Source organism: Budorcas taxicolor, chromosome X (assembly GCF_023091745.1).
Source record: "Budorcas taxicolor isolate Tak-1 chromosome X, Takin1.1, whole genome shotgun sequence".
NCBI classification, from domain to species: Eukaryota; Metazoa; Chordata; class Mammalia; order Artiodactyla; family Bovidae; genus Budorcas; species Budorcas taxicolor.
Window position 1 is genome coordinate 133,291,128 of NC_068935.1, and position 22,541 is coordinate 133,313,668.

The 22,541-nt window shown below is 42.1% G+C and overlaps 1 protein-coding gene across 2 annotated transcripts in view; it reads left to right on the forward strand.

Annotated features, from left to right (window-relative positions):
* Positions 1-22,541, forward strand: part of ARHGAP6 (Rho GTPase activating protein 6) — a 535,940-nt gene that overhangs the window by 238,622 nt on the left and 274,777 nt on the right. The window contains exon 1 of one of the 2 annotated variants that reach the window (XM_052662939.1): positions 20,695-20,821. The exons of the other annotated variant lie outside the window; for it this stretch is intronic. Within the exon in view, the coding sequence (XP_052518899.1) occupies positions 20,777-20,821 (45 nt within the window). The 5' untranslated portion in view covers positions 20,695-20,776. Of the gene's footprint in view, positions 1-20,694; positions 20,822-22,541 lie in introns of those variants that run through there. 2 annotated transcript variants of the gene reach the window in all.

Sequence of the window (22,541 nt, forward strand, 5' to 3'; positions counted from 1 at the left end):
CTGTGTCCACAGTCCATTCTCTACATCTGTATCTCCATTCCTTCCCTGAAAATAAATCCATCAGTATAATTTTCTAGGTTCCTTATATATATGTTAATATGCGATATTTGTTTTTCTCTTTCTGTAAGTCAGGTTTTCTTGACCTCAGCGACCATTGATACTTGGGGTCAGGTGATTCTTTGTAGTGAGTGCTGTTCTAGGCAATGTGGGATGTTTAGCAGCAGCCCTGGCTTCTACTGACTAGATGCCAGGGGCACCCCTCCACCTCTCCCACTCCACCCCTTCCCCGTTATCACAACTGAAATGTCTCCAGACATTACCCAATATCCCCAGGGAGGCAGAATGACCCTGATTGAATAAATCTGCTTTAATTTGATATAGCACAGCCTTGGTTTGGTATCATTTAACTGATATTCTAAAAAGCACTGGCTACAAGCCAGTGCCACCTTGGGCTTCTTTGTGCGAGTGTGATCTTTGCTTTGCAATGAGTGGTATATAAGGAAGAGGGTATGTGTGTAGGGTGTGCACACATCTAGATTTGTCTGGAATAGCTGAGTTTTTGCCTCTTGCCTGGATGTAATTATTAAGTAGCATCACCCAAAAGAATGTCCAAATGGGGTGAAAATTATCCAGTGCCCTTGCCATCTGGGGCACTTTGACTTTGGAGAATAGGTGTGAGTTTTAAAGACTCCTACAATCTCAAGAGGCTCTTTTCCTCTGCAGAAGTCTTTGACTCTTTGCTGTCCTGTTTCGGAATCTGGGGATTTACCTATTTCATGCCTACATGGACTGCATACTCAAGTCTTAACTCCTAACAACTTCAATTTTTAACCAGCTAGGCAATGTGAGCTCAGACAATAGGGAAAAGAATGGTGCTTTTAAAAGAATTTTCTTCTCTCAATAGAGACAGTTTGAAGTTCTAAGTAAAGAAAGAGTCGCAACTGATTTTATAATGGCTTTTATACTGGCTTTTACAATCACACTATTACTGGGATCAGACTTCCTGCTTGGATAAGTGCTTTGCAATACTTCAGACAGAAGAGACTGAGTTTAGAACAGACTGGGCTACAATAGAAGGGAGCTGAAGAAATCAGAGGTGGTTTGAAAAGCAATCATTCCTTTGGTCTTAAGAATAAGGAAAAACATTTTTTTATTCCTCAATAAATCCTGTCAAACATAGGACAGACTGCTTGTTAAAGCCTTGAGTGGACGTTTGGATTATGTGGTTCCTGGCATGTACCTTTGCTTAAGAAAGCACACAGAAAATCTCCAGGTAGTTATATGCACTCTAACCTGTAATCAGAATCGGCCTCCTACCTGAAAATATGAAGACAAGATTTTCAATCCATAGTGAAGGCAAGATAATTATGTGAGAACACTCCATTTCAAAGGTCAGCATTAATTTGGTTATCTGTAATTCAGTGTCAGCTGAGATTTGATTTTTAAAGTAATACAAATTCATGGAATCTGTGAGATGTTGGATGTGCCATCTCCCTTCCTCCCCATACTTTTCTTCCCTTTTCAGCCTCCTAGAACCTTCATCTTCCCTTTAATCCAGACCGAATCCTCTGGGTCTGGAGGGCCAAAGTTACAGTTCCCTGACCGGAAACAAAATAAGGCCAGGTGGCTTCACCTGCTAACAAGTCCTTGTCCCAATCTCCTTGACTTCACACTGGGATGATTTTTCTCCCTGGGTACACCTGGCATCAACATTGTAGTGGGTGTTGTCTCTCACACTTTAAGGAAGGTTGTGTTTTTCTCTTCAATTGGATTTCAGTAGATTTTTCAGGTATTTCCTGAGTGTTGTTGCTTTTCCGTCTTGACTGTGAAATACAAGTTGGCAACTGTGCTGTATTTGCCTGTGGTTGTCAGTCAGTAGCCTTCCGTTGAAACGATCGTCTCCAAAACTGGTCTTTAGCTCAGGATAATTACCCCTTATCAACTAAAGGAAACTTCCTATAGGGAACGTGGTAGAAGTGATTGTTTATAAAATCATTGAATTAGATTATGCTTTGAAAAGTCTATTTCATACTTTCAAGTTATATATTAATAGAAAACTGTCTTGGGATATCGTGTTTAAGGAGAGTATGAGCCTGGCTCTAAACGACTGCAAGTGACAGCAACCAAGTTGTTGCCTTTTAAGGGAACATCCTATATGAGATGAGATTCACCTGAACCTCAGCTTAAATGCAATCAGAATATAAGAAGTCAGTCTCACAGCAGTGTACCAGAAGACTAAACAATGTCCAAAATAGTGTAACTTTGAGTTGCATAAGTTTAGAATATTAGTATTATAGGCCTCAGTGCCTATTAAGAGGCTATGGAGCCCTGCCCTTTGCCTTAAGACCCCAAAGTCTCCTTTCTTTGACTGTCTTTCTCACCAAAAATATGCTATCATTTTTTCTGAATGAAGAATGTTCTTTGTCATCTTTAGCATAACCATTCTCATTACAAAGAACTGTTTTTGGGAGCATTAACTACATGATGCACATAAGTACTGTGGACACAGAGAATTATGGAATATTTCTTCTCCATGAACAAGACATGATCAAGGGGAGGACAGGACAGAAGCAGTGAGAAAGTACAAAAAGATAAAAGAGCATATACTAAGTGTTCAATGACAATGGATGAAATACCAAACAATAAAACTGAAGGTTAAAATTTCAGTAAAGAGTTAGTAGGAAAAAAAATACAATCAAAGATGGGAGTTTTCTTTTATCCATTAAGAATTACATCGTTAGAAACAGGCTGTCAGAAACAGAACTGAAAGAATGTCTTAGACGAGGTAGGTAGTAAGTTTTCTTACACATAAAACAAATGAAAGGATTGGGCTAGTATAGCAATTCTACAATGTCATTAGTATCTCGAGTTCTCTCTGTTTTGCCATTCCTAGTGCCAGCTTTCCTATTCAAGATTGTCTCATGATCACAAAATATCTGCTATATATCCAGTTATCATGTCCATGTCTTGGACAGAAAGCATAAGGAAAAGGGGCGCTCAGAGGGTCATCCTTGCTGAGAGAGCTTCCTTTTAATAATTTCTTAGAAGCCTTCCACCCAATGCTTGGTCTCTGATATCTTTAATGTTTTCAGCCAGGTTAATACCTGCCATAATTGGCACCTCCTCTGTTGTCATGGTACCAATAAATAATAGAAGAATGGATACTGGATAGATAGTAAGTTTTGGTATACAATTCCACTTTTGCTGATATTGAAAAATCAAAACCACGTAGATCTTCTAAGCCAGAGGTGGACAAATGCCTATGGGCTAAATTCAGCCCACTGACTATTTTGGCAAAAAAAAGTTTCATTGGGACTCAGCCACACCCATTAATTTATGTATAGTCTATGAATGCTTTTGCATTGTCACAGCCAAGTTGAGTTGTGACAGAGACTGTCTGGCCTGCAAGACCAAAAATATTTTCCATCTGTCCCTTTATGTGAAAACATTGCCAACGCCAATTCTAGACAGATAACCAAATGGAAAAATGGGCAAAAGAAGGAATGGACTCTGCAAAAGGGATCGCTGAAGACCAATACACATATGAAAAGTGCTCTACCTCATTAGTCATCAGGGTGATGTTAATTAAAACTGCAGTACAATACCACTTAGTACCCATCAGAATGGTTCTAATTAAGGAAGAGTGAGAACTGATAATATCAAGTATTGCATTAATATGGGACAACTGGAATCCTTGTACATTTCTGGTAGCAGTATAGGTTGGTACCAATACTTGGGGCAACTAGTGAGCAGTACTGCTAAAGCAGAATATATGTCCTCCCTATAATGGAGCCATTCTATTCTCAGGCATATATCCAAAAGAAATGCCTACCTATGTTCACCAAAAACCATGTTCTAGAATGTTCTTATCAGCACTATTCATTAATAACCCTAGACTGGTAACATGCAATAGTGATGAAAGACACCAGATTGAAAAAAAAAAATACTGTCCACTGCAGGATTCTATTGATCCAAAGTTCAGAAAAAAGGCCAATAAAATCTATGATGGTGCTGGTCAGGAGAGTGGTTCCTTTTATGGGGTAAAGGTTGGGAGCGGGTTTTTCTTGCTCTAAGTAGTCATTAAACAGGGATGTTCACTTTGCAAAATGCACTGTTATGCACTTATAAATTCAGTACCGTTCAGTTTATAAATGTATTATATCTCAATAAGGAGCATCACCCATTCCCCTAGAAAAAAATCCATATCCTTTAAATGATGGAAACCTTGCAGTGAGTAGTTAGTTTTCTATTAAAAACGTTGCCTAGATGATGTGTTCTTCCTCATACAATCTCAGGAGTCTCCACAACAGGGGCAGCCCTTTGTTTGAGACTATGTTTGCATTCTAGTCTCAGTAACAAATGGGACACATTTTCTGTTTCTGGCTTTCTGCGTTAGACTACATTCCCCCTGACAGTGTGGCCACCTAGGTGGTCTCAGCTCCAAGCAGCCCCTGCCCAGGATAAGGAGGTTGTATCTCAGCTGCACTGGATTAACCCCCTGAGCAGACCCTGTGCCCCTGGGCTTTCTGGCCAAAGAAGAAAGTGAAGGTTGCAAGGTCAGCTGAATGTGTAATTCATGGATCCCGAGAAGGCCTTTTGGAAAGAGGGTTTCCCCCCGTTTCTGTTTAGTCTTAACGTTGTGAGGTTGTAAAGAGGCGCTGGAGACTGAGGGAGCTGTTCGTATGCTGTGTTGTCTGCCTCAACTGCACTCTCGAATTCTGGCTGGCTGCCCAGTCTTGTGTGGGAAGCTGCCTAAGATGTGTGTACTTCTCCAAAACATCATTTTTAGATTTTAAAAAGGATTAAAGTATTATTCCTCCAAAGCCAGAAACTCAGGCAGCTTTTAAAGGAGAAGTTCAGAAGAAATAGCCAGGTCTTTTTAAAGAATTACCCAAACTTTTGGCTGATTAGTTCAGTTCAGTTCAGTCGCTCTTTGTGACCCCATGGACCGCAGCCCGCCAGGCTCCTCTGTCCATGGGATTCTCCAGGCAAGAATACTGGAGTGGGTTGCCATGCTTTCCTCCAGGGATCTTCCTGACCCAGGAGTCGAACCTGTGTCTCCTGCACTGCAGGCAGATTCTTTACCAACTGAACCACCAGGGAAGTCATACAGACTAAATGAGCTAATATGTGAGGTACTCAGAAGACTTAGAAGTCACAGCCCATTAAAAATTTGATGCAATAAAAATAAATAACAATTCAAGTTTGCTTCCTTGAAATGTCATAAGGCTTTTAAGACAGGACAAAATCTTCGGACTCTAAGGGCCAAATGTAGACATGAGTGTTCTAGAATCATCTGCATTTCTCATCTCAGAGCACATGATGTGGTGTATAATTGAATCCAGCGTAGACATACGCAAAGTCTATTCAAATTTGGAGTGACTTTGGAGGAACAGCATGTGTCCAAAAGCAGGTTTATACTTGCAAGGCGAGGGCACAGGAAAAGGTTTTCTTTTGATGAAAATTAGAAAACCCCAATCAATGACAGGGAAATACTTCGACAAATGATTTGAAACTTGTGAATACAAACACAACAAATGTTTGCTTTTGGTTATGATTTATATTGCTCTAGAAAAAATGAGAGTGGGGGGCTGACTTCTGCACACCAAATGAATCCCATATACATTTACCTGAGACTTCTAGAAATAACAAAGGTGTGTCTCTGAAAACTTAGATATGCGGAAAAAGAGAATCCAGTTTGGAAGTCTGCCTGCTCTAAACAGGCTGGTTTATCTTAGGCAAGTTGTCTGTCTGCTTCAGGGCTACAAATGAAATAAAATAATTGAAATGTTAATAGAAATATATGAAAGATACATTTTTTTAAGTCCAAAGGAAAGACTTATAAAACTCCAGGAGGGAGAAGATGAATACTAAAAGTAGAAAAAAGATCAAATGAAATAAAGTGCTATTTTAGTTTTCTAAGTCAGGGGTCAGCAAAAAATTTCTGTAAGAGAACAGATGTGTTAGGCTGTTGGAAGCAGCCATAGATAAATACATATATGAATGGATGTGACTGTGCTCCAGAAAGACTTTATTTATGGATGCTGAAGTGTGAATTTCACATAATTTGAATATCATCAAATATTATGCTTTTGATTTTTCTTTCAACCATTTAGAAATGGTAAAAACCATTCTTACTCCTATGCCAGATCTGAGACAAACATCTCCCCTTGCTTGTTCTTTTAGAACAAGCAAAACCAAAAAATGTTGAAGTACAACATGCCTTCCTTGTCAGGTTTTTTTTGTAAATTATTTGAGTGATGGTTTTCTACCTTTGGTATTTTCCTGGATTTTTCTCTGATGCTTTATGCCCCTGCTAGAATGCTTTGTGCCCCTGTAGCACTTTTTAACATCAACTGTCATGCATATATTAAATGCTCATCATGAACTGAAATCCTGGAGACAGACTTCAGAGGAAAAAAAATATTAGCAATAGAAAGTGGTACAGAAGCGCCTCTATTTATGGAATTTCAGCTTGTGTACTTTCATAGATACAAACAAAACCATACTCTGGAATAAAGCCTTCTGGCTCTCTCCTCACCATCAAAATATGCACTAAGAGGTTCTGGGAGCTCTCTTTGTTTCTGCTTCCCCCCTGCCCCCGACCTTGTTTTTCAATTTACCTAATATTTACAGTACTTCTGTTTGGTGCTGAGTTTTGCCATTAACCCCATCTTGTATGATAACCTCATGGGAAATGAGAGAAGAAAATGCTAGTAAGAAGTAGCAGAAAGAAAGACAAGATAGAAACAATTTTTCAAAATCCAAATAGGTCAGAAAAATTGTTGCAAGTCCCTTGGCAGGAAGAATAGCTTTGAGGACAAAAAACTTCATCATGCAACCTGAGAGTTCTATACCTATGTGATAATAGCAAATGTTGATATAGAGTTTATATATGCTCAGCACATTTCTAACTAACTGCTAAATACACACACGCATGTATACTAATTTAGTCCCCAGAAAAAGATGGTAATCAACAAATGATGTCATAAAATGATTGATGAAGCAGAGAAAAATTTAACTGTATGTCTGGGGATCGACATTTTAGACCTATTTTTTTAATTGATTTACAATTTTGTGGTAATTACTGCTGTACAGCAAAGTGATTCAGTTATATATACGTTCTTTTTCATATTCTTTTCCATTATAGTTTACCGTAGGGTATTGAATGTAGTTCCCTGTGCTCTACAGTAAGACCTTGTTTATCTATTCACTATATGATAGCTTACATCTGCTAACCTCCAAACCTCCCACTCCATCCCTCGCCCCCCACCTTGGCAACCACAAGTCTGGTCTGTTCTCCATGTCTGTGAGTCTGTTTCTTTTTTGGAGATAGGTTCATTTGTGTCATATTTTAAAGTCCACATAAAAGTGATATCATGTGGTATTTTTTTGTTCTCTGTCTGGCTTACTTCATTTAGTATGATAATCTCTAGGTCCATCCATGTTGCCACAAATGGCATTATTTTGTTCTTTTTATGGCTGGGTAGTATTCCACTGTATATATGTACCACATCCTCTTTATTCATTTATTTGTTGATGGGTATTTAGGTTGTTTTCATCTTAGACCTATTTATGATAATCCAAGGGAAAGAAATAAATCCAATAAGTAAAATAAACTAGTTGTGAATGGTTTCATGGGTTTGCAGCTTTTGAAATTTATCCAAACTTAAAGTCCATCACTAAATGACAACTGGAGATGCAAAAGCTGCTGAGAAATTCCCCATAGTGCAGAAATTCTCTGTATGAGCAGATTAACCACTTCAGAAGATTTTCAGCATATGAAATGAAATAAGTCTACTGTGGGCAAAGATGCCAGATATAGTATTTATCAGCAAGGAAGGGGGTAAGCTGGAGTATGAAGTCTTAGAAGATCAATTCATACTTCACTGGAAATACATATGGGGCTGCCAGCTTCTACTCTGCTCAGGATATCTGGACATAGGAACAGTCATAAACAGCTTTTAGAGCTTAACAAGTTTTCAACCAAAAAGTATAGTGGATGCTTGCTATTGGTAGTCTGCCCAGAATATCTCGGATCTTTTACCATTCTGTGTGTCTGTTCCATCCCGCCATTTCTGTGTGGTTTGCTTCTAATGACCAACATCTGTGAACTTCTTCTGAGGATTTCCCTTGGGGTTCTTGAGCAGTTTCCCTGTACCCACAAAGAACAGGAAGTGCTTGGGAGTTTACATCACCCTGGGGCATCCCATAGCCCATGATTGGTGGCTGTGAGAATATTTAAGCTCAGCTCCTTTGGCTTGAGGTGGGACAATTCCAAAGCTCCCCTCAGGATCAGACTGAGACTGAGACTCTGCCAGAAATCACACCATTATTTGACTCCCTCCCCTTTCATACCCTGTTATGCTTATCCCCTACCAGTTACTCCTGGGAACATGTCTTTACTAAATCACTTACCCATGAATCTTTATCTTAGTGACTGTTTCTGAGGAACTCTACCTAAGGCAAGAAGCAACTGTATTATTAAGAGAGAGACAGCATAGGGCCTTCATTTGGCATTGAAAGAATAAATGAAAGAATGAACTTAATGAATTAATAGAAGCTGGTCGTTAACCTTGAACCACACATGTTATAGTCAGGGAAACAAGAAAGGGATAAAACATTAACTGACATTTTAGACTTGCAGATCCTATAGTGAAACTGCTTACATGGTGCAGCCCCTTAAGCTGATGGTCATACAGGCTCATTCTAAATATTACTGGGAAGAGCACATCTCCACCTCCCAGGATAGCTGCCTCCTCTTGCATTAGTCAATTTATTATAAAGACCCTCCATCTTTCTTTCCTTTCCTTTCCTTTCTTCCCTCCCTTCCTTCTCTCTGTGTCTGTCTCTGTCTTTCATAGTTTTATGGAAATAGAAAAGAGTCCACCTGCAATGCAGAGACCTGGGTTCAATCCCTGGGTTGGGAAGATCCCCTGGAGGAGGGCATGGCAACCCACTCCAGTATTCTTCCCTGGAGAATCCCCTGGACAGAGGCACCTGGGGGGCTACACTCCATGGGGTCGCAAAGAGTTGGACATGAGTGAGGGACTAAGCACAGCCCACAGCACAGAGTTCACATTTCATACAATTCACCCATTTAAAGTGAATAATTCAGTGACTTTTCATACATTCAGAGCTGTGCAACCATCTCCATAATTAATTTTAGAACATTGTCATCACCCCAAAAAGAATCTGTGGGCCCTCTAGCTATCAACCCTCTCAGCTCCCCAACCCCTTCTGTCCCCAGCCCTACACAGCCATGGATCTACGTTTGGTTTCTGTAGCTTTTCCTGTCCTGAACATTTTGTGTACGTTGAATCATGTAATATGTGGTCTATTGTGACTGGATGCTTTCACTTAGCATAATGTTTTCAGGATTCATCCATGTTTTAGCATATGACAGCATTTCATTCCTTTTTATGACCAAATAGTGTTCCAGTGTATGGATAGACCACATTTGATTTATCTGCTCATCAATTGATTAACATTTGAGTTGTTTCTATCTTTGGCTATTGTAAATAATACTGCTATAAACATAAGTGTACAAGTTTTTGTATGGACATGTTTTCATTTCTCTTCATTGTATACCTAAAAGTGGAATTGCCAGGTCAAATATAGAAAGCTGTTTCTTATGTTGAGCCAAAATCTGTTTCTTCATAATTTCCACTTGTGATCCTGGTCCAGCCTTCTGGAGAAAGCTGACCAAGCTTTCCTTTCTTACACATGACATCTCCTCAAATCGTTCATCATTGTCCTCATGTTCATCTTCAACTTTCCCAGACTGGATTTTCTTTGTTCTTTTGATCAGACCACTGTAAAAATGGGACTTCACAGAGATGCAAAATGATAGCCTTGAAGCTGTCATACTGTCTGTTATGATGTACAAAACAGCTCTCTTTTGCTCGAAATCTCAGACTGTCCCTTCAACCATAAGGAACTAGTGGCCGACAACTTTGCTTTGCCAAGACAGGAGACAAAGAATTATTTCTAGGTAGGAAGGTTTTTTTTTTTTTTTTTTTTTCAATAGTACCTGAAGGAATTTTTCCCTTTGGAATATCTAAAAGGACTAACAATTTGTGTAATTTATACACATTTGTCATTTCTGGACATGTTCATGTGAGAAAGTGAGTTCCATGGTCTTGAAAAATAAAATTTAACAGAAATCAGTTATCCCTAAGAGCTTTGAAACAAATAATGTATAGCATTCTTTTTACTTTTAGTCATGAAGACACTGAAGAGAAAACTTGACAAAACCACAGGAAAATGTAACAAGTCACTCAGCAGGCTCTGGGTTATGATCAATGAGGTCAAATGTTATGTTTATTTCTTCTTCAGCAATTACAAATGAATCTTGCTTGTTTTTTCAAACATTTAGAGATATTTTCCACCTTCTTTCAACATTAAATCCAGAGCTCTGGGTGGGTTCTGACATTGTCTTATGCCAGCTGCTTGACCTTGAACAAGTCACTCAGCCTTTCTAAGCATTACTTTCTGCATCTTACTCCCATGATGGCAGTGGTTCTCAAACTATGTTGTACATGACAACAATCAAGGGATCTTGCTAAACATATTATTCCTGAGGTGGTGCTCTAAGAAATTCTGATTCAACATGTTTTGGGGAGGTCTACACAGTCTATTTTTTTTAAATCCCACCCCAAGTGATTCTGATGCATGTGTTCCTAAAGACTGTATTTTCAGAAACACTGATTAGCTATTTCTTCCTGATCCCTTTTCCTTTTGTCCTGTCTTCTGCTGAAAGGGAGAAGGTAATATCTTTCCAGGTAATATCTTTCCATGTATGTTGTGTCTATGAACATGAAGAAAGATGGCAACCAAGCTTGAAATAAGCAAATATCCTAGTCTAACACATAGAATTCTGATATATTAGGATTATTGTGACCAGAAGGACAATTGTATCCATAAAGTAGGGTTTGTCAACCTTGGCAGTATAAACATTTGGGACCAGATCATTATTTGTTTTATATGTGTGTGTGTTGGGCGGGGGTGGGTAGGGATTGTCTTGTTCACTGTGGAATTAAGTATCACTAGCCACTACCTTGGAGAAGGCGATGGCACCCCACTCCAGTACTCTTGCCTTGAAAATCCCATGGATGGAGGAGCCTGGTAGGCTGCAGTCCATGGGGTCATGAAGAGTCGGACATGACTGAGCAACTTCGCTTTCACTTTTCACTTTTATGCATTGGAGAAGGAAATGGCAACCCACTCCAGTGTTCTTGCCTGGAGAATCCCAGGGACGGGGCAGCCTGATGGGCTGCCATCTATGGGGTCGCAGAGAGTCGAACACGATTGAAGAGACGTAGCAGCAGCAGCAGCAGCCGCCACTACTTACTGATTACCAATAGGACATCCCCTAGTGTGTCTCCAGATCCTGCCAGATGTCCTTTGGCAGACAGTGTTGCCCCTGGTTGAGAACCACTTTCTTAGAGAAGGTCCCAAAGAAAAAGAATCAAGAAATTAAACTTGGCTCCATTGCACAGCAAGGCAAAGAAGGCAATGCTAAACCACTGATGTTCGACCTTTATGTGCCAAGCATTCCTTGGAGATCTGGAGCTCTGGTCCATGCTCTCTATTTGGTGGATTAATGGGGTACAGATAGGTTAGGTGACTTGGCAAGCAGAGGACACTCTGTTTCATTCTCCTCGTTTTATTACACTCCTAAGAGTGAACTCTTAACGTTTGCCTTATATGTTCTGCTAACTATAAAAAATTTAAATCACAATCATAAAATAGATTAATTAGGGGAGGGGAACTGATACATGCCTGAAATGGGTGTCATCATTCATAATACTGCTGAAACTCCAAAACCGGGGATTTTCGAGGATGTAACAGTGGTTTCCTTGGGTGACTAGTCAAGTGCTCTAAATGACTCTAATAATAGCTGCCAGTTTTGATCATGCAAATGGTCAGTTTTTTGCACCATCTGTTAGCCTTTTGACGTGCTATGCTGAGTGGAAACCCACTTGCATGTAAGTTCCAAAACTTGGTCATACTCTTCCACTCTAAGGAAATGTCTCCTTGTTTTCTTTGTTGGTACAAGACCCACTCCACTAAAAGAAAATGTGTTGTTGGTGTGAGATGTACTGCTAAGTGGAAATTATTAAAGAGTGAATTTCTTATGTCTATGAAGTATTTGTTTCTCAGCCTCTGTACCCTTGATGTTTGGGGCAGGCTAGTTCTCTGTGGTGGGAATGTTGTGCATTGTAGGATGTTTAGCAACATCCCTTGCTTCTACTCACTAGATATAAGTGGCACCCCCACACAGCTGGGTCAATAAAAAGTATCTCCAGACATTGCCGTGTGTCCTCTTGGGGAAAACTTGTCCCCGCTGAGAACCACTGGCCTAGGAGGTATGGATGGGGCACTGGCAGCGTCTGCCTCCCCTCTTCATAAGAAGACACCACAGCGATTTAATGAATGAATCTGACTTATCAAAGAGTCTCTACTTTGAAACATACTGGAATGGCCTGTGAAAAGATTTAGACCCAACTTCATTTACATCTCAGCCCCACCATTTACCAGACGTACGAAACAAGTGAAGCACTCTCATGAATAAAATGGAGATAATTGTACTCTCCTCACACAGTTATTCTGAGGGTCTAGATTTGCTATTTGTAAAGCCTCTGGTTGAACAAAGGGCCAGCAATGTAGGTGCTCAATAATGAGTGGAATTGCTGTCATCCCAAATTAGCACCTGCAGCATTGGTATTGTCAGGAGTGTTCCATAGGCTTTACATGCTTGCCACACCGTGCAGAGGGAAGGGGGTTTTAATTGGTTGGGTGGAGATAATAGAATAACATTAAATTATGGATATGATGAAAAGTAGTTTCTTGATTCTCCAACTGTTTCTTGGGAAATCATAACTAGAGGGAATACAGTCTCTGTGTTTTGTTTGTTTGTTTGTTTTTTGCTTAATGAGCCTGAAATAGAAATCTTATTTTATTTTTTAGAGAAAGAAGATTTTAATTACATTATAATTCAGTTCAGTTCAGTTCAGTTGCTCAGTCGTGCCCGACTCTTTGAGACCCCAAGAATGACAGCATGCAAATTTTATTTTAGAAACATCTCTCTGTGGATACGTTTTTAGGGCACTCTCCTTGGCTCCAAGTCACTGAGTAGCAATTCTTCAGTGAAAATAACAAAATGGCGAGAAAAGGGCAAACCGGTGATGCTAAACTGAGCCAGTGAACAAAAGTAATGGTCACTTTTGTTTTCACCCACACCTCTTTCTCTGCATCCATAGTTCATCAGATTCGCAGTTCCAGTTGTTGATGCATAGCTTCGTGATATTCTCTGTAGTAGGGGTCAAGGTTGAGGGCAAGAGTTCTGAGTGAAACTTTCTCCTCTGTCCTGTATCACCACAGCCCCAGGCATCATTCTTGGGACCTCCAGGAATTACTCAGTCCCTGGTCATTGGACCAGGTCTTCCTTTGGCTGGCATTCTGTCTCTGTAATGTACCGGGAGAGAGGAACGGGGCACTTCATTCTTCCTTGGATCTGTCCCATCCCCATATCCCTGTTAAGGTTAAAAGGAAGGGGGGATGATTATGGCTGTGGAACAAAATGATAATTCCTTAAGTGGCACTTATATTTATAGTTTGGTTGCTGAGGTTTGCCCCCACCATACTGTATGCTGAACTTCTGCCTAAAAATATATCCTCCTTCACTGAGAAGATTAACTGGTATATCCATTACTGTTACCCACACATGTGGATGGACTCAGCAATAGTGTTTCCAATGCTATAACCCTAGCACAGCTGGTAGGTCTTTCTTCATTTGCAAGAGACATGTGATTTTGGACAAAAAGGACCTTATGCCTGCTTCCCCATTTCTCCTTCCCGATCCTGGAGTTTAATTTCCTGAATTTTATCTTCATAGCCCCATGAGAAAACCTAGAAGAGAGAGAATTTTAAACTGTATTCAGCCTTTATATAAACTATGTTCAGTCTATTTATACTGTAGTGTAAATAAAGATTCTAATTGGTATGATCAGTTTGGAAAACTGTTGGGCATTGTCCAGTAAAGTTGAAGGTATGCATGCCTATGAGCCAGCAGTTCTGTTTCCAGGTTTGCACCCTATTCAAGGGCGGGTACATGTGCGCAAGGAGATAGGTATACTGATGTTCAAGCTGTGTGTTTTCAGGAGTCCCAAACTGAAAAAGACACTAATGTCCACCAGCAGTAAACATAGACAATGGACTACTAGACAGCAATGGGAATGAACAAACCATAGCTACATATGACAACATGGAAGAACGTTAGAAACATGATGTTGAGTAAAAGAAGCCAGATGCAGTAAAAATATAATTATGAATCCATTTATATAAAATTAGAAAGAAGCCAACACTAAGCTCTAAAATTTGTGAACACATAACTTCCTAAAAAGTAGTAGTCCTCAAACAGGGGTGATGATGCCTCCCTGCCTGCAGGGGACATTTTCAGTGTCTAGAGATACTTTGGCTTGTCACAACTGTGGGAAGGAGATAATACTTTCATTGGGTGGGTAGATGCCTGGGATGCTGCTAAACATCCTGTGATGCACAGGATGGCCTCCACAACACAGAATTATTGGTATGACAACAAAATCACCAGCAAAATCAAAGCAAAAATAAACTATTGAGACTTCATGAAGCTAAAAACTTATGAACACCGAAAGAAACAATCAACAAAACAAAAAGGACATCTAAAGGACAGGAGAAAATACTTGCAAACCACATATCTGATAAGGGGTTAATATTCAAAATAGAGAAGGAACTCTAAGAACTCAGTAGCAAAACAAAAACTTATCTGATTAAAAAATGTGCAAAGGACCTGAATAGATGTTTTTCCAAAGAAGACATACAGATGGCCAACAGGCACATGAAAAGATGCTCAACGTCACTATCAGCGAAATGCAGATAAAAACCATATCACCACCTTATACCTGTTAAGATAGCTGTTATCAAAAAGACAAGAGATAAAAAGTATTGGCAGGAATGTAGAGAAAAGTACACTGTTAGTGAGAACGGAAATTGGCACAGCCATTATCAAAAACAGTACAAAGGCTCCCCCAAAAATTTAGAATTAAAAATAGAACTACCACATGACCCAGCAATCCCACTTCTGTGTATATCTCCAGAAGAATTGAAATCAGGGTCTCTAAGAGACATCTGCATTCCCATGGTCACTGTAGCATTATTCACAATAGCTAAGCTATGAAAACAACCTTAGTGTCCATCTACATGGGTGAATGGATAAAGAAAATATGGTGCATATATGTACAAAGGAACATTCTTCAGCCACAAAAATTCCTACCATTTGAGACAACATTAATAGACCTTGAAGGAATTCTGTTAAGTGAAACAAAGCAGAGAAACACAAATACTGTATGATCTCACTTACTTGTGGTATCTAAAAAAACTGAATTCAGAAATAGATAATAGATTGCTAGTTACCAGGGACCAGCAGTGGGGGAATGAGGAGATGTTGGTCAAAGGATTAAAAACTTGTGGTTATGAAATAAATTTTGAGCGATCTAATGTGCAGCATGGTGACTTTAGGTAAGAGGACTGTACTGTACACTTGAAAGTTGCTAAGAGGGCAAATCTTAAATGTTCTCATCACACACACAAAATTGTTCACTGTGTGAAGTGATGGAGGTGTTAAGTAATCTTATGATCATCATTTCACAATATGTGTGTGTATCAAGTTACCACACTGTACACCTTAAATTTGCACCATGTCAGGTATAGCTCAGTAAAGCTGGTGGGAGGATTATTGGTCTCCTAGTGTCAGTAGTGCTGAGACTGAGAAACCCTGCTATAAAAGGGAAGCAAATAACTCTGTAAAAGACAAGACAGTGTCTGCCCCTGGTTTGGGGTTGAGGGGAGGGTCTTATAATGCAGCCGAAGGACACTAGCAATATTCTATTCCTTGATCTCAGTGATGGTTAGATGGGTGTATGTTTTGCAATAATTCATTTAGCTGCGCATTGTATGTTATCGATTTTTCTGTTTCAAAAATTTAAAAATACTCTTGGAGGTGGGTTGACAGGATAAGTAGGATGGAAGAGTATAGGAGGTGGGTTTGGAGGAAGAGGTTCCCCATCTAAGAGGGCCCCACACCTGCTCTGTCAACGACAGGGCTGGGTGTGCAAGAAGGGCCTCATCCTCTGATCTAAGTGCATTTTAGTGCTCATGTGGGCCTTTGGCTCCTCCTACACCCTGAAGCTGAATTTGCTTTCATGGATTTAGATAAAGTTTTCCTTTAAAAAATGTAATCACACTTGGGTTGGCACGAAATGTGGAAAATATTAACTCAGTTTATAGGCAGGCAGAGTAAATGCAAACAGGGATTTTAACTTAAATGTCCTGGCCAAGAGGGCAGCTGTCAGTACTGGAAATGCTGTAATATTTGGGGATAGGAAGTCATGAAAATGCCACTGATAGCGTGACATATTTTCTCTTAAAAGTGATGCTAGTAGAGAAACTCCTAAAGATTATTTTTGAGTCCTCTCTGGGGAAAATTGTAAACATCAGGGAAATTTATTTTAAAAAAAGATGACTAACCAAAAGAGAGCATTAGCTCAGCATGCTCTTAACCAGTGAATGATATGAACTTCAGCCTTTTCTGAAGTGAGGTTTTTATGTGTTCTCTTTATCGCCCTCCATCACCCCAAAAGATCAAACCTGAATTTTGAAACCATCTGCCATTTAATGAATAGGTTAAATGACCTAGAACAATAACTGCAAGTTATACACACTTAGAATATTTATTGAATAAGTAACCTAGTGAATAGTTAAATAACGTGGAAAGGATACTTGGAAGTAGAGATGTGCAAAAAAAGAATTTTTTCTTAGAGTGGTGTTTAAAATATACCTTGAAATAGATTCAAATAAAAACAATCTGTGGAATTCAAATTGTTTAAGATTTTTATTGAATTATAGTTGATTTACAATGTTTCAGGTGCACAGCAAAGTGATTCAGTTATACATATATATGCATACACATATATTCTTTTTCAGAATCTTTTATATTATAGGTTATTACAAGGTATTGAATATAATAATGTGCCTCTGTTAACCCCCGATTCCTAATTTATCCCTCCCCCTTCTCCTTTGATAACCATCTTTGTTTTCTACTCTTTCTGTTTTGTAAATAAGTTCCCTTTTATCATTTTTTAAGACTCCATATATCCAGGAGTTGGTGATGGACAGGGAGGCCTGGCATGCTGCAGTTCATGGGGTCGCAAAGAGTCAGACACGACTGAGCGACTGAACTGAACTGAACTGAACTGAATATAAGGGATATCATATGATTAAGTTGTTCAAGATTTAGCAGACCTCTTAGAGTTCTGCACGATCTTCTAGATCCTTTGTTAAGTCTTGAAGAAATGGATTGAGAACTGAAGAGGTGTAGAACTCACTCAGAGATGAATTGAAGAGTCTTGCAGCATGGACTGATGATTTCTTTTCTTAGATGCTTTGTCCTATCTCCTCAAACCTTTCAAACACAGAAAGAAAAAAAAAAACACAACCTGTTGCCCTTGAAAATTTAAGTCCAACTTAGCAATGACAATTTAGCAAGAAATCTGCTAGCAGACAGAAGTCATTCCTAAAGTGTAAGTACACAGTTTGGGGAGTGCTGAATTATTTTTGGCTTACAACAATGCTGTTTAGTGACTTAATAAATTTTTCAAAGACAGAATACAAACAAAGATCTAAGATAACCCAATTTTGACCTGGAGGTGACATGTTCAAGGATAATGGTCAAAGCACTATGTTTAAGTATTGTTGTTTTTTTTTTTAATCCAGGGACCCGATTATTATTGTGTGTATGTAGATAGACAGATAATGGAATTTTTTTTAGGGAAAGGGATTTTTAGCTTTGAGGGCTTAATGGCAGGTGTAAAAGAGGAAGAAGTCATCAGGCTAAAGAGCTCCTTTTTCTAAATAGAGCGCCAGGAAGCAGCGGTCGATGTAGGGTATTTGCATATGCATGCCCTCCTTTGGCCGCTCCAGCAGCACTCTCTTAAGGGTGCCGGTAGTGAAGCTTGTACTGCTTCTCCTCCTTGTTCTGAGGGTCTTTGATGACATAGCTCTAAGGGTTGCTTTCAGCAGAGGAGCAGAGTGAAAGTGAAGAGGGGACTTTAATGTGTTGTCTTTCCAGATCTGCCTGGACGTGTCTGAGAGTAGGGAGGGCCTCTAAGGTGACTGGGTTCATTCTCTTCACCCACTCTGCAGAGGCAAATGTGATCTGAGTAAGGCAGGCTGAAGGGAGGAAGAAAGTGAAGTCGCTCAGTCGTGTCCGACTCTTTGAGACCCCATGGACCATAGCCTTCCAGACTCCGCGGTCCTTGGGATTTTCTAGGCAAGAATACTAGATTAGGCTGCCATTTCCTTCTCCATGGGATCCCAACCCAGGGATCGAACCCTGGTCTCCTGCATTGCAGACAGACACTTTACCCTCTGAGCCACTAGGGAAGCCTGCAGGGAGGAGACCTGGGCAAATGGTGAAACTGACTTTCTCTTAAGACTGATAGCACTCTGGCTGGAAGTTCCTGGTTTGGGCCAGGGGTTGAGTTTAAATTTATTTTTGTTTCTTTGCTATTACAGTATAAAATACACATGGTGAAGGGTGTAAATTGCCCAAATCTGAACTGTACCATTCAGTGAATTTTTACACACGGGTGTCTTTGGGTAGCTGTTATACAGAATAGGATACAGAGCATTTTCAGACCCTAAAAGGTTCCCTTGCATCCCCTTCCCAGTGAGTACCACCTCCCCATCTTGCAAATCATGATTCTGGCTGCTGTCGCCAGAGATCACATTTCCCTATTGAAGTTCAACATGTGAATTTCAACTTCTGAATAAATAAATGGAATCTCACAGTACGTTCTCTTTTTCAGTCTGATTTCTCTCTCTGGACACAGTGTTTGTGAGAATAATCCATGTTGTCGTGTCCAACAGTAGCATTTTCCTGTCATTGCTGAGCAGTATGTATTCTCTTGTATGGAGGGACCAAGGTGGGTTCCTCACGCACCAGTTGATGGACATTTGGATAGTTTCCATGTTGGTGATTCTGTTTAAGGATATTATGAACATTCTTGTACATGAGAAGGACACTGACATCCATGTCTCTATATATTTATGAGTTGGGTCAGAGGGTAGGCATATGGTCAGCTCTAGAAGATGTACTCTTACAGTTTTCCAGGCAGATGACCTGTCATGGCATCTAGTAGTAGATTCTTTAGGATACCTGCACCCCTGGCTTCACATTCTCACACCTGTGAAGAACTGACACATGTGCATGCACGCTCAGTCATGTCCGACTCTCTGCGACCCCAGGGACTGTAGCCCACCAGGCTCCTCTGTCCATGGGACTGTCCAGGAAAGAACACTGGAGTGGTTTGCCATTTCCTTCTGCACAGGATCTTCCCTATCCAGAGATCGAACCTGTGTCCCCTGCATTGGCAGGCGGATTCTTTACCACTGAGCCAACTGGCAAGCCCGGAATTGACACAAGCCACCCACAAATCTATCCTCTACTTAATAGCCACCCCCTCTTGGGCTTGGAATGAATGATTTCATAGAGTCTGGAGTTTCTCTACTCTGGTCCCAATCCCTACCTTTGTCTGGATATGGCTTGTGAGAAGCTGCTGGCGAATCACAGAATGTCAGGCCTGGGGAGGGACCTTGGCGCTCAAAGTGTAGGCTTCCACCAGGGGATTGCGAAGTAGAAGTCAGTTTTAGGTGGCGTTGTGAATCTGAAGTGTGTGCTAAAATCATTCGGTTAATCTGGCAGCATTTGCAAATAGTGTGCGTTTCTTCTCTTTCCAAATCCTCACTGTGTTGTTTTCTGATTTGCTAAGACAAAGAAAGGAGGGTTCCGAGCGCTCCCCCACCCCCAACTCAGCTCCATCCTGGCACCCACGTTAGTCTTCAGTGCCAGCTGAATTCCTGCAGATTTTCCAGGACTCCCCCGTGCCGCCGGGTTCCCTAGACATGCCCAGGTCCTGCACGCCCTCTGGGACTCAGTTGGCCTGAAGTGGCGTGGCCCAGCAAGCCTCCAGCCCGGCCTGCCTCTGCTCAACGGCTCCCCGAGGCAGCTGACTTGGCCCCTCTCCGGCCTGCCCCCTCCTGAGGTTCCCGCCACTGAGATTCTCTCAGAGGAAGGCTTCCCAAAGACTGAAACTCCACCCTCGCCGGGGGCCGGTTCCGAATCGGCTTTCGGCGTCAGGCCCACACCTCCTTCAAAGTTAGTCAAAGTCTCTTTCTTGGAAACCCAAGCTCTCTCCCTCTCGCTGGTGGTGAAGGCGTTAGCAGCCCCGGCCCTGGCATCCCGGGGCCCGTGGGCTCGGGGAGGGGCGGGGTGGCAGGAGTTCGGAGCGCCGGCCGCCCTGACACCTGTCGTGGGCGCGCTCGGTCGCTGTAGCCCCCAAACAGCTGGCAGCGTCGGTCGAGACTGGGGCCCGGCAAGAGCGGAAGGAATTAAACGCCCGCCCATCGAATCTGACTCGGCCTCTCCCTCCTCCTCCTCCTCCTCCTCCTCCTCCTCCTCCTCCTCCTTCCCCTTCGCCGTCGCCTCCTCCCTGTCCCCACCGGCTCCGCGGCGGGACGCTGGTGCCCCGGACGCTTTGCACCGTGCTCTGGGCGCAGGGAGCAGGACTCGAGTCTGGGGGCTGCCCGAGGATGGCGGTAAAATAGGGGGACCCCGGAGAGGCGCCACGACCCCAGCCTGAGCCCCAGAGCCCGCTACTCCTCCCCCGGTGGCGACATGGGGGACCCGGTGAACCGCGAGAAACCGCAGCTGCACTATGCGGTGAGTGTCCCGGCGCGCGCAGAGGCGACAGGGGGCGCCACACGGCCGACCTAGGGGGACGGCGCGGAGTTGAAAGGATCCGGGGCTCCGCAGAGGTCCTCGGTGTGTGATTGGCGGGGGGAGCGTTGGAGAGTGCCGCGTGCATCACCCCGAGTGGCACCAGCTCTGAAACTCGGGTGCCCCTTAGAAGGGGAACCCCCACTCCCAGAGCCCGTGGTCCTCTGCCCCGCGCAGTGGTCACTGCGTTTGGGGTCGGGGACTGGACCCTGCCGCCGCCTCTCTGGCCAAGGTTGAGAAATGGGACTCCCAGGGCTGGGCCCAGGTTCGCCCACCCAGTCTTTGGTGAGATACACCACAAGAACCCACAGAGAACTGGACGGGAGGTCGGGCGACTTGGCGATCCCAGCGTGTGACCAGTGGACCCTCCGGAGAAGCCCTGCAGGGCGCGTTGGGGTGCCGCCGGTTTGCTCCTTGGAAAGGGGGCGTGCATTTCTCTAGGAGTTTGTAGCGGGACACAAGGTTGCACATTTTCTGATTTAATATAAGAAGGTGGTAGGGTGTTGTCTGTCGGTGGCCTCTCTTCCTGTTGCCTCAAATATTCCACATTTCTTGGGGTCCTACTGTATGCCAGGCACTGCGCGGAGCTGGGGACCTCAGGACACACGAGACATAAAACTCGTGGAGTTTGCCTCCTTTAAAGAAGGAATCAAGATTTCTAGGTGAATGATGGGACCGACCAGATCCAGATTGTAGACTGAGTTTCTTTTTGAGAAAGAGAAGACTTAAGAAAAAAAATCCAATGAACATAGAGTTGTTTCTGAGGAATGGATACTACTTGTAAAGATTCTGAGCACCGCCTCCAGGAAGCCGACAGGCATCTATGTTAGTTTACCCCAGTCTTTCGACATGTCTCTGTGGTAGATGTGTGGCTTTGATGTGGGGCATTGCAGGCGTTCTGGCATCTGCTACTTTACTGAGTTCTCCCTGACATGATTTTCACTATTGAGATGGGACATTCTGGGGGCTGACTTTCAAAACTAGGGAGAATTAAGACGGAAAGTTAGGAATCATCAATATTTATAATAAAGCAGAGGCAGTTATCTGCTGGGAATTCGTGTCCTCCACAATGCACTCTCCACATTTAAAAAAGGGAAAGCTTTCAAGGAAGGAGTCGAGGTGAACAGGGGTGGTAGGTGCAGAGGCCCCGGGGAGCTGCTCCAACTGGTTCCCCGGGCCATAGTAGAGTGGCTGGTTGCGGACGGGGCGGGGTTGGGGGGACTCGACAGGTTGGGCTCACCGCGACCTTCTGGGGTTTCACTTTGCTGCGCTGGAAAAAAAAAAAAATGAGGGCCTGAATTAGGAAATCGTTAAGGTTCCTTCTCAGGCACCCATTCTAGGAACCTATGATGACTCTTTCTCTAGTTTTGCCAGCATTATTTGCCTTGAAATGCTCAGTGAGACACTTATAAGTTACTAATGCCTGTTCTTTCTTTCTTTCTTTCTTTATTTTGATACGCTAGCGGCTCAGCGATTTGCCTTTTAAAACGGTATTAAGGGCAACCCGTTTTCAGCAGAGGTTTCTTTGCACGGAAAGATCTAGGGTCTGTGCTCATTATGTCTAATCAGCATCTCATCCCACTACCTTCTTCTGATTTTGGACTGTGTGCTGGTGCCCTTTGAATTGTAATCTGAGGTGTCAATATCATTTACAAGGTGAGGG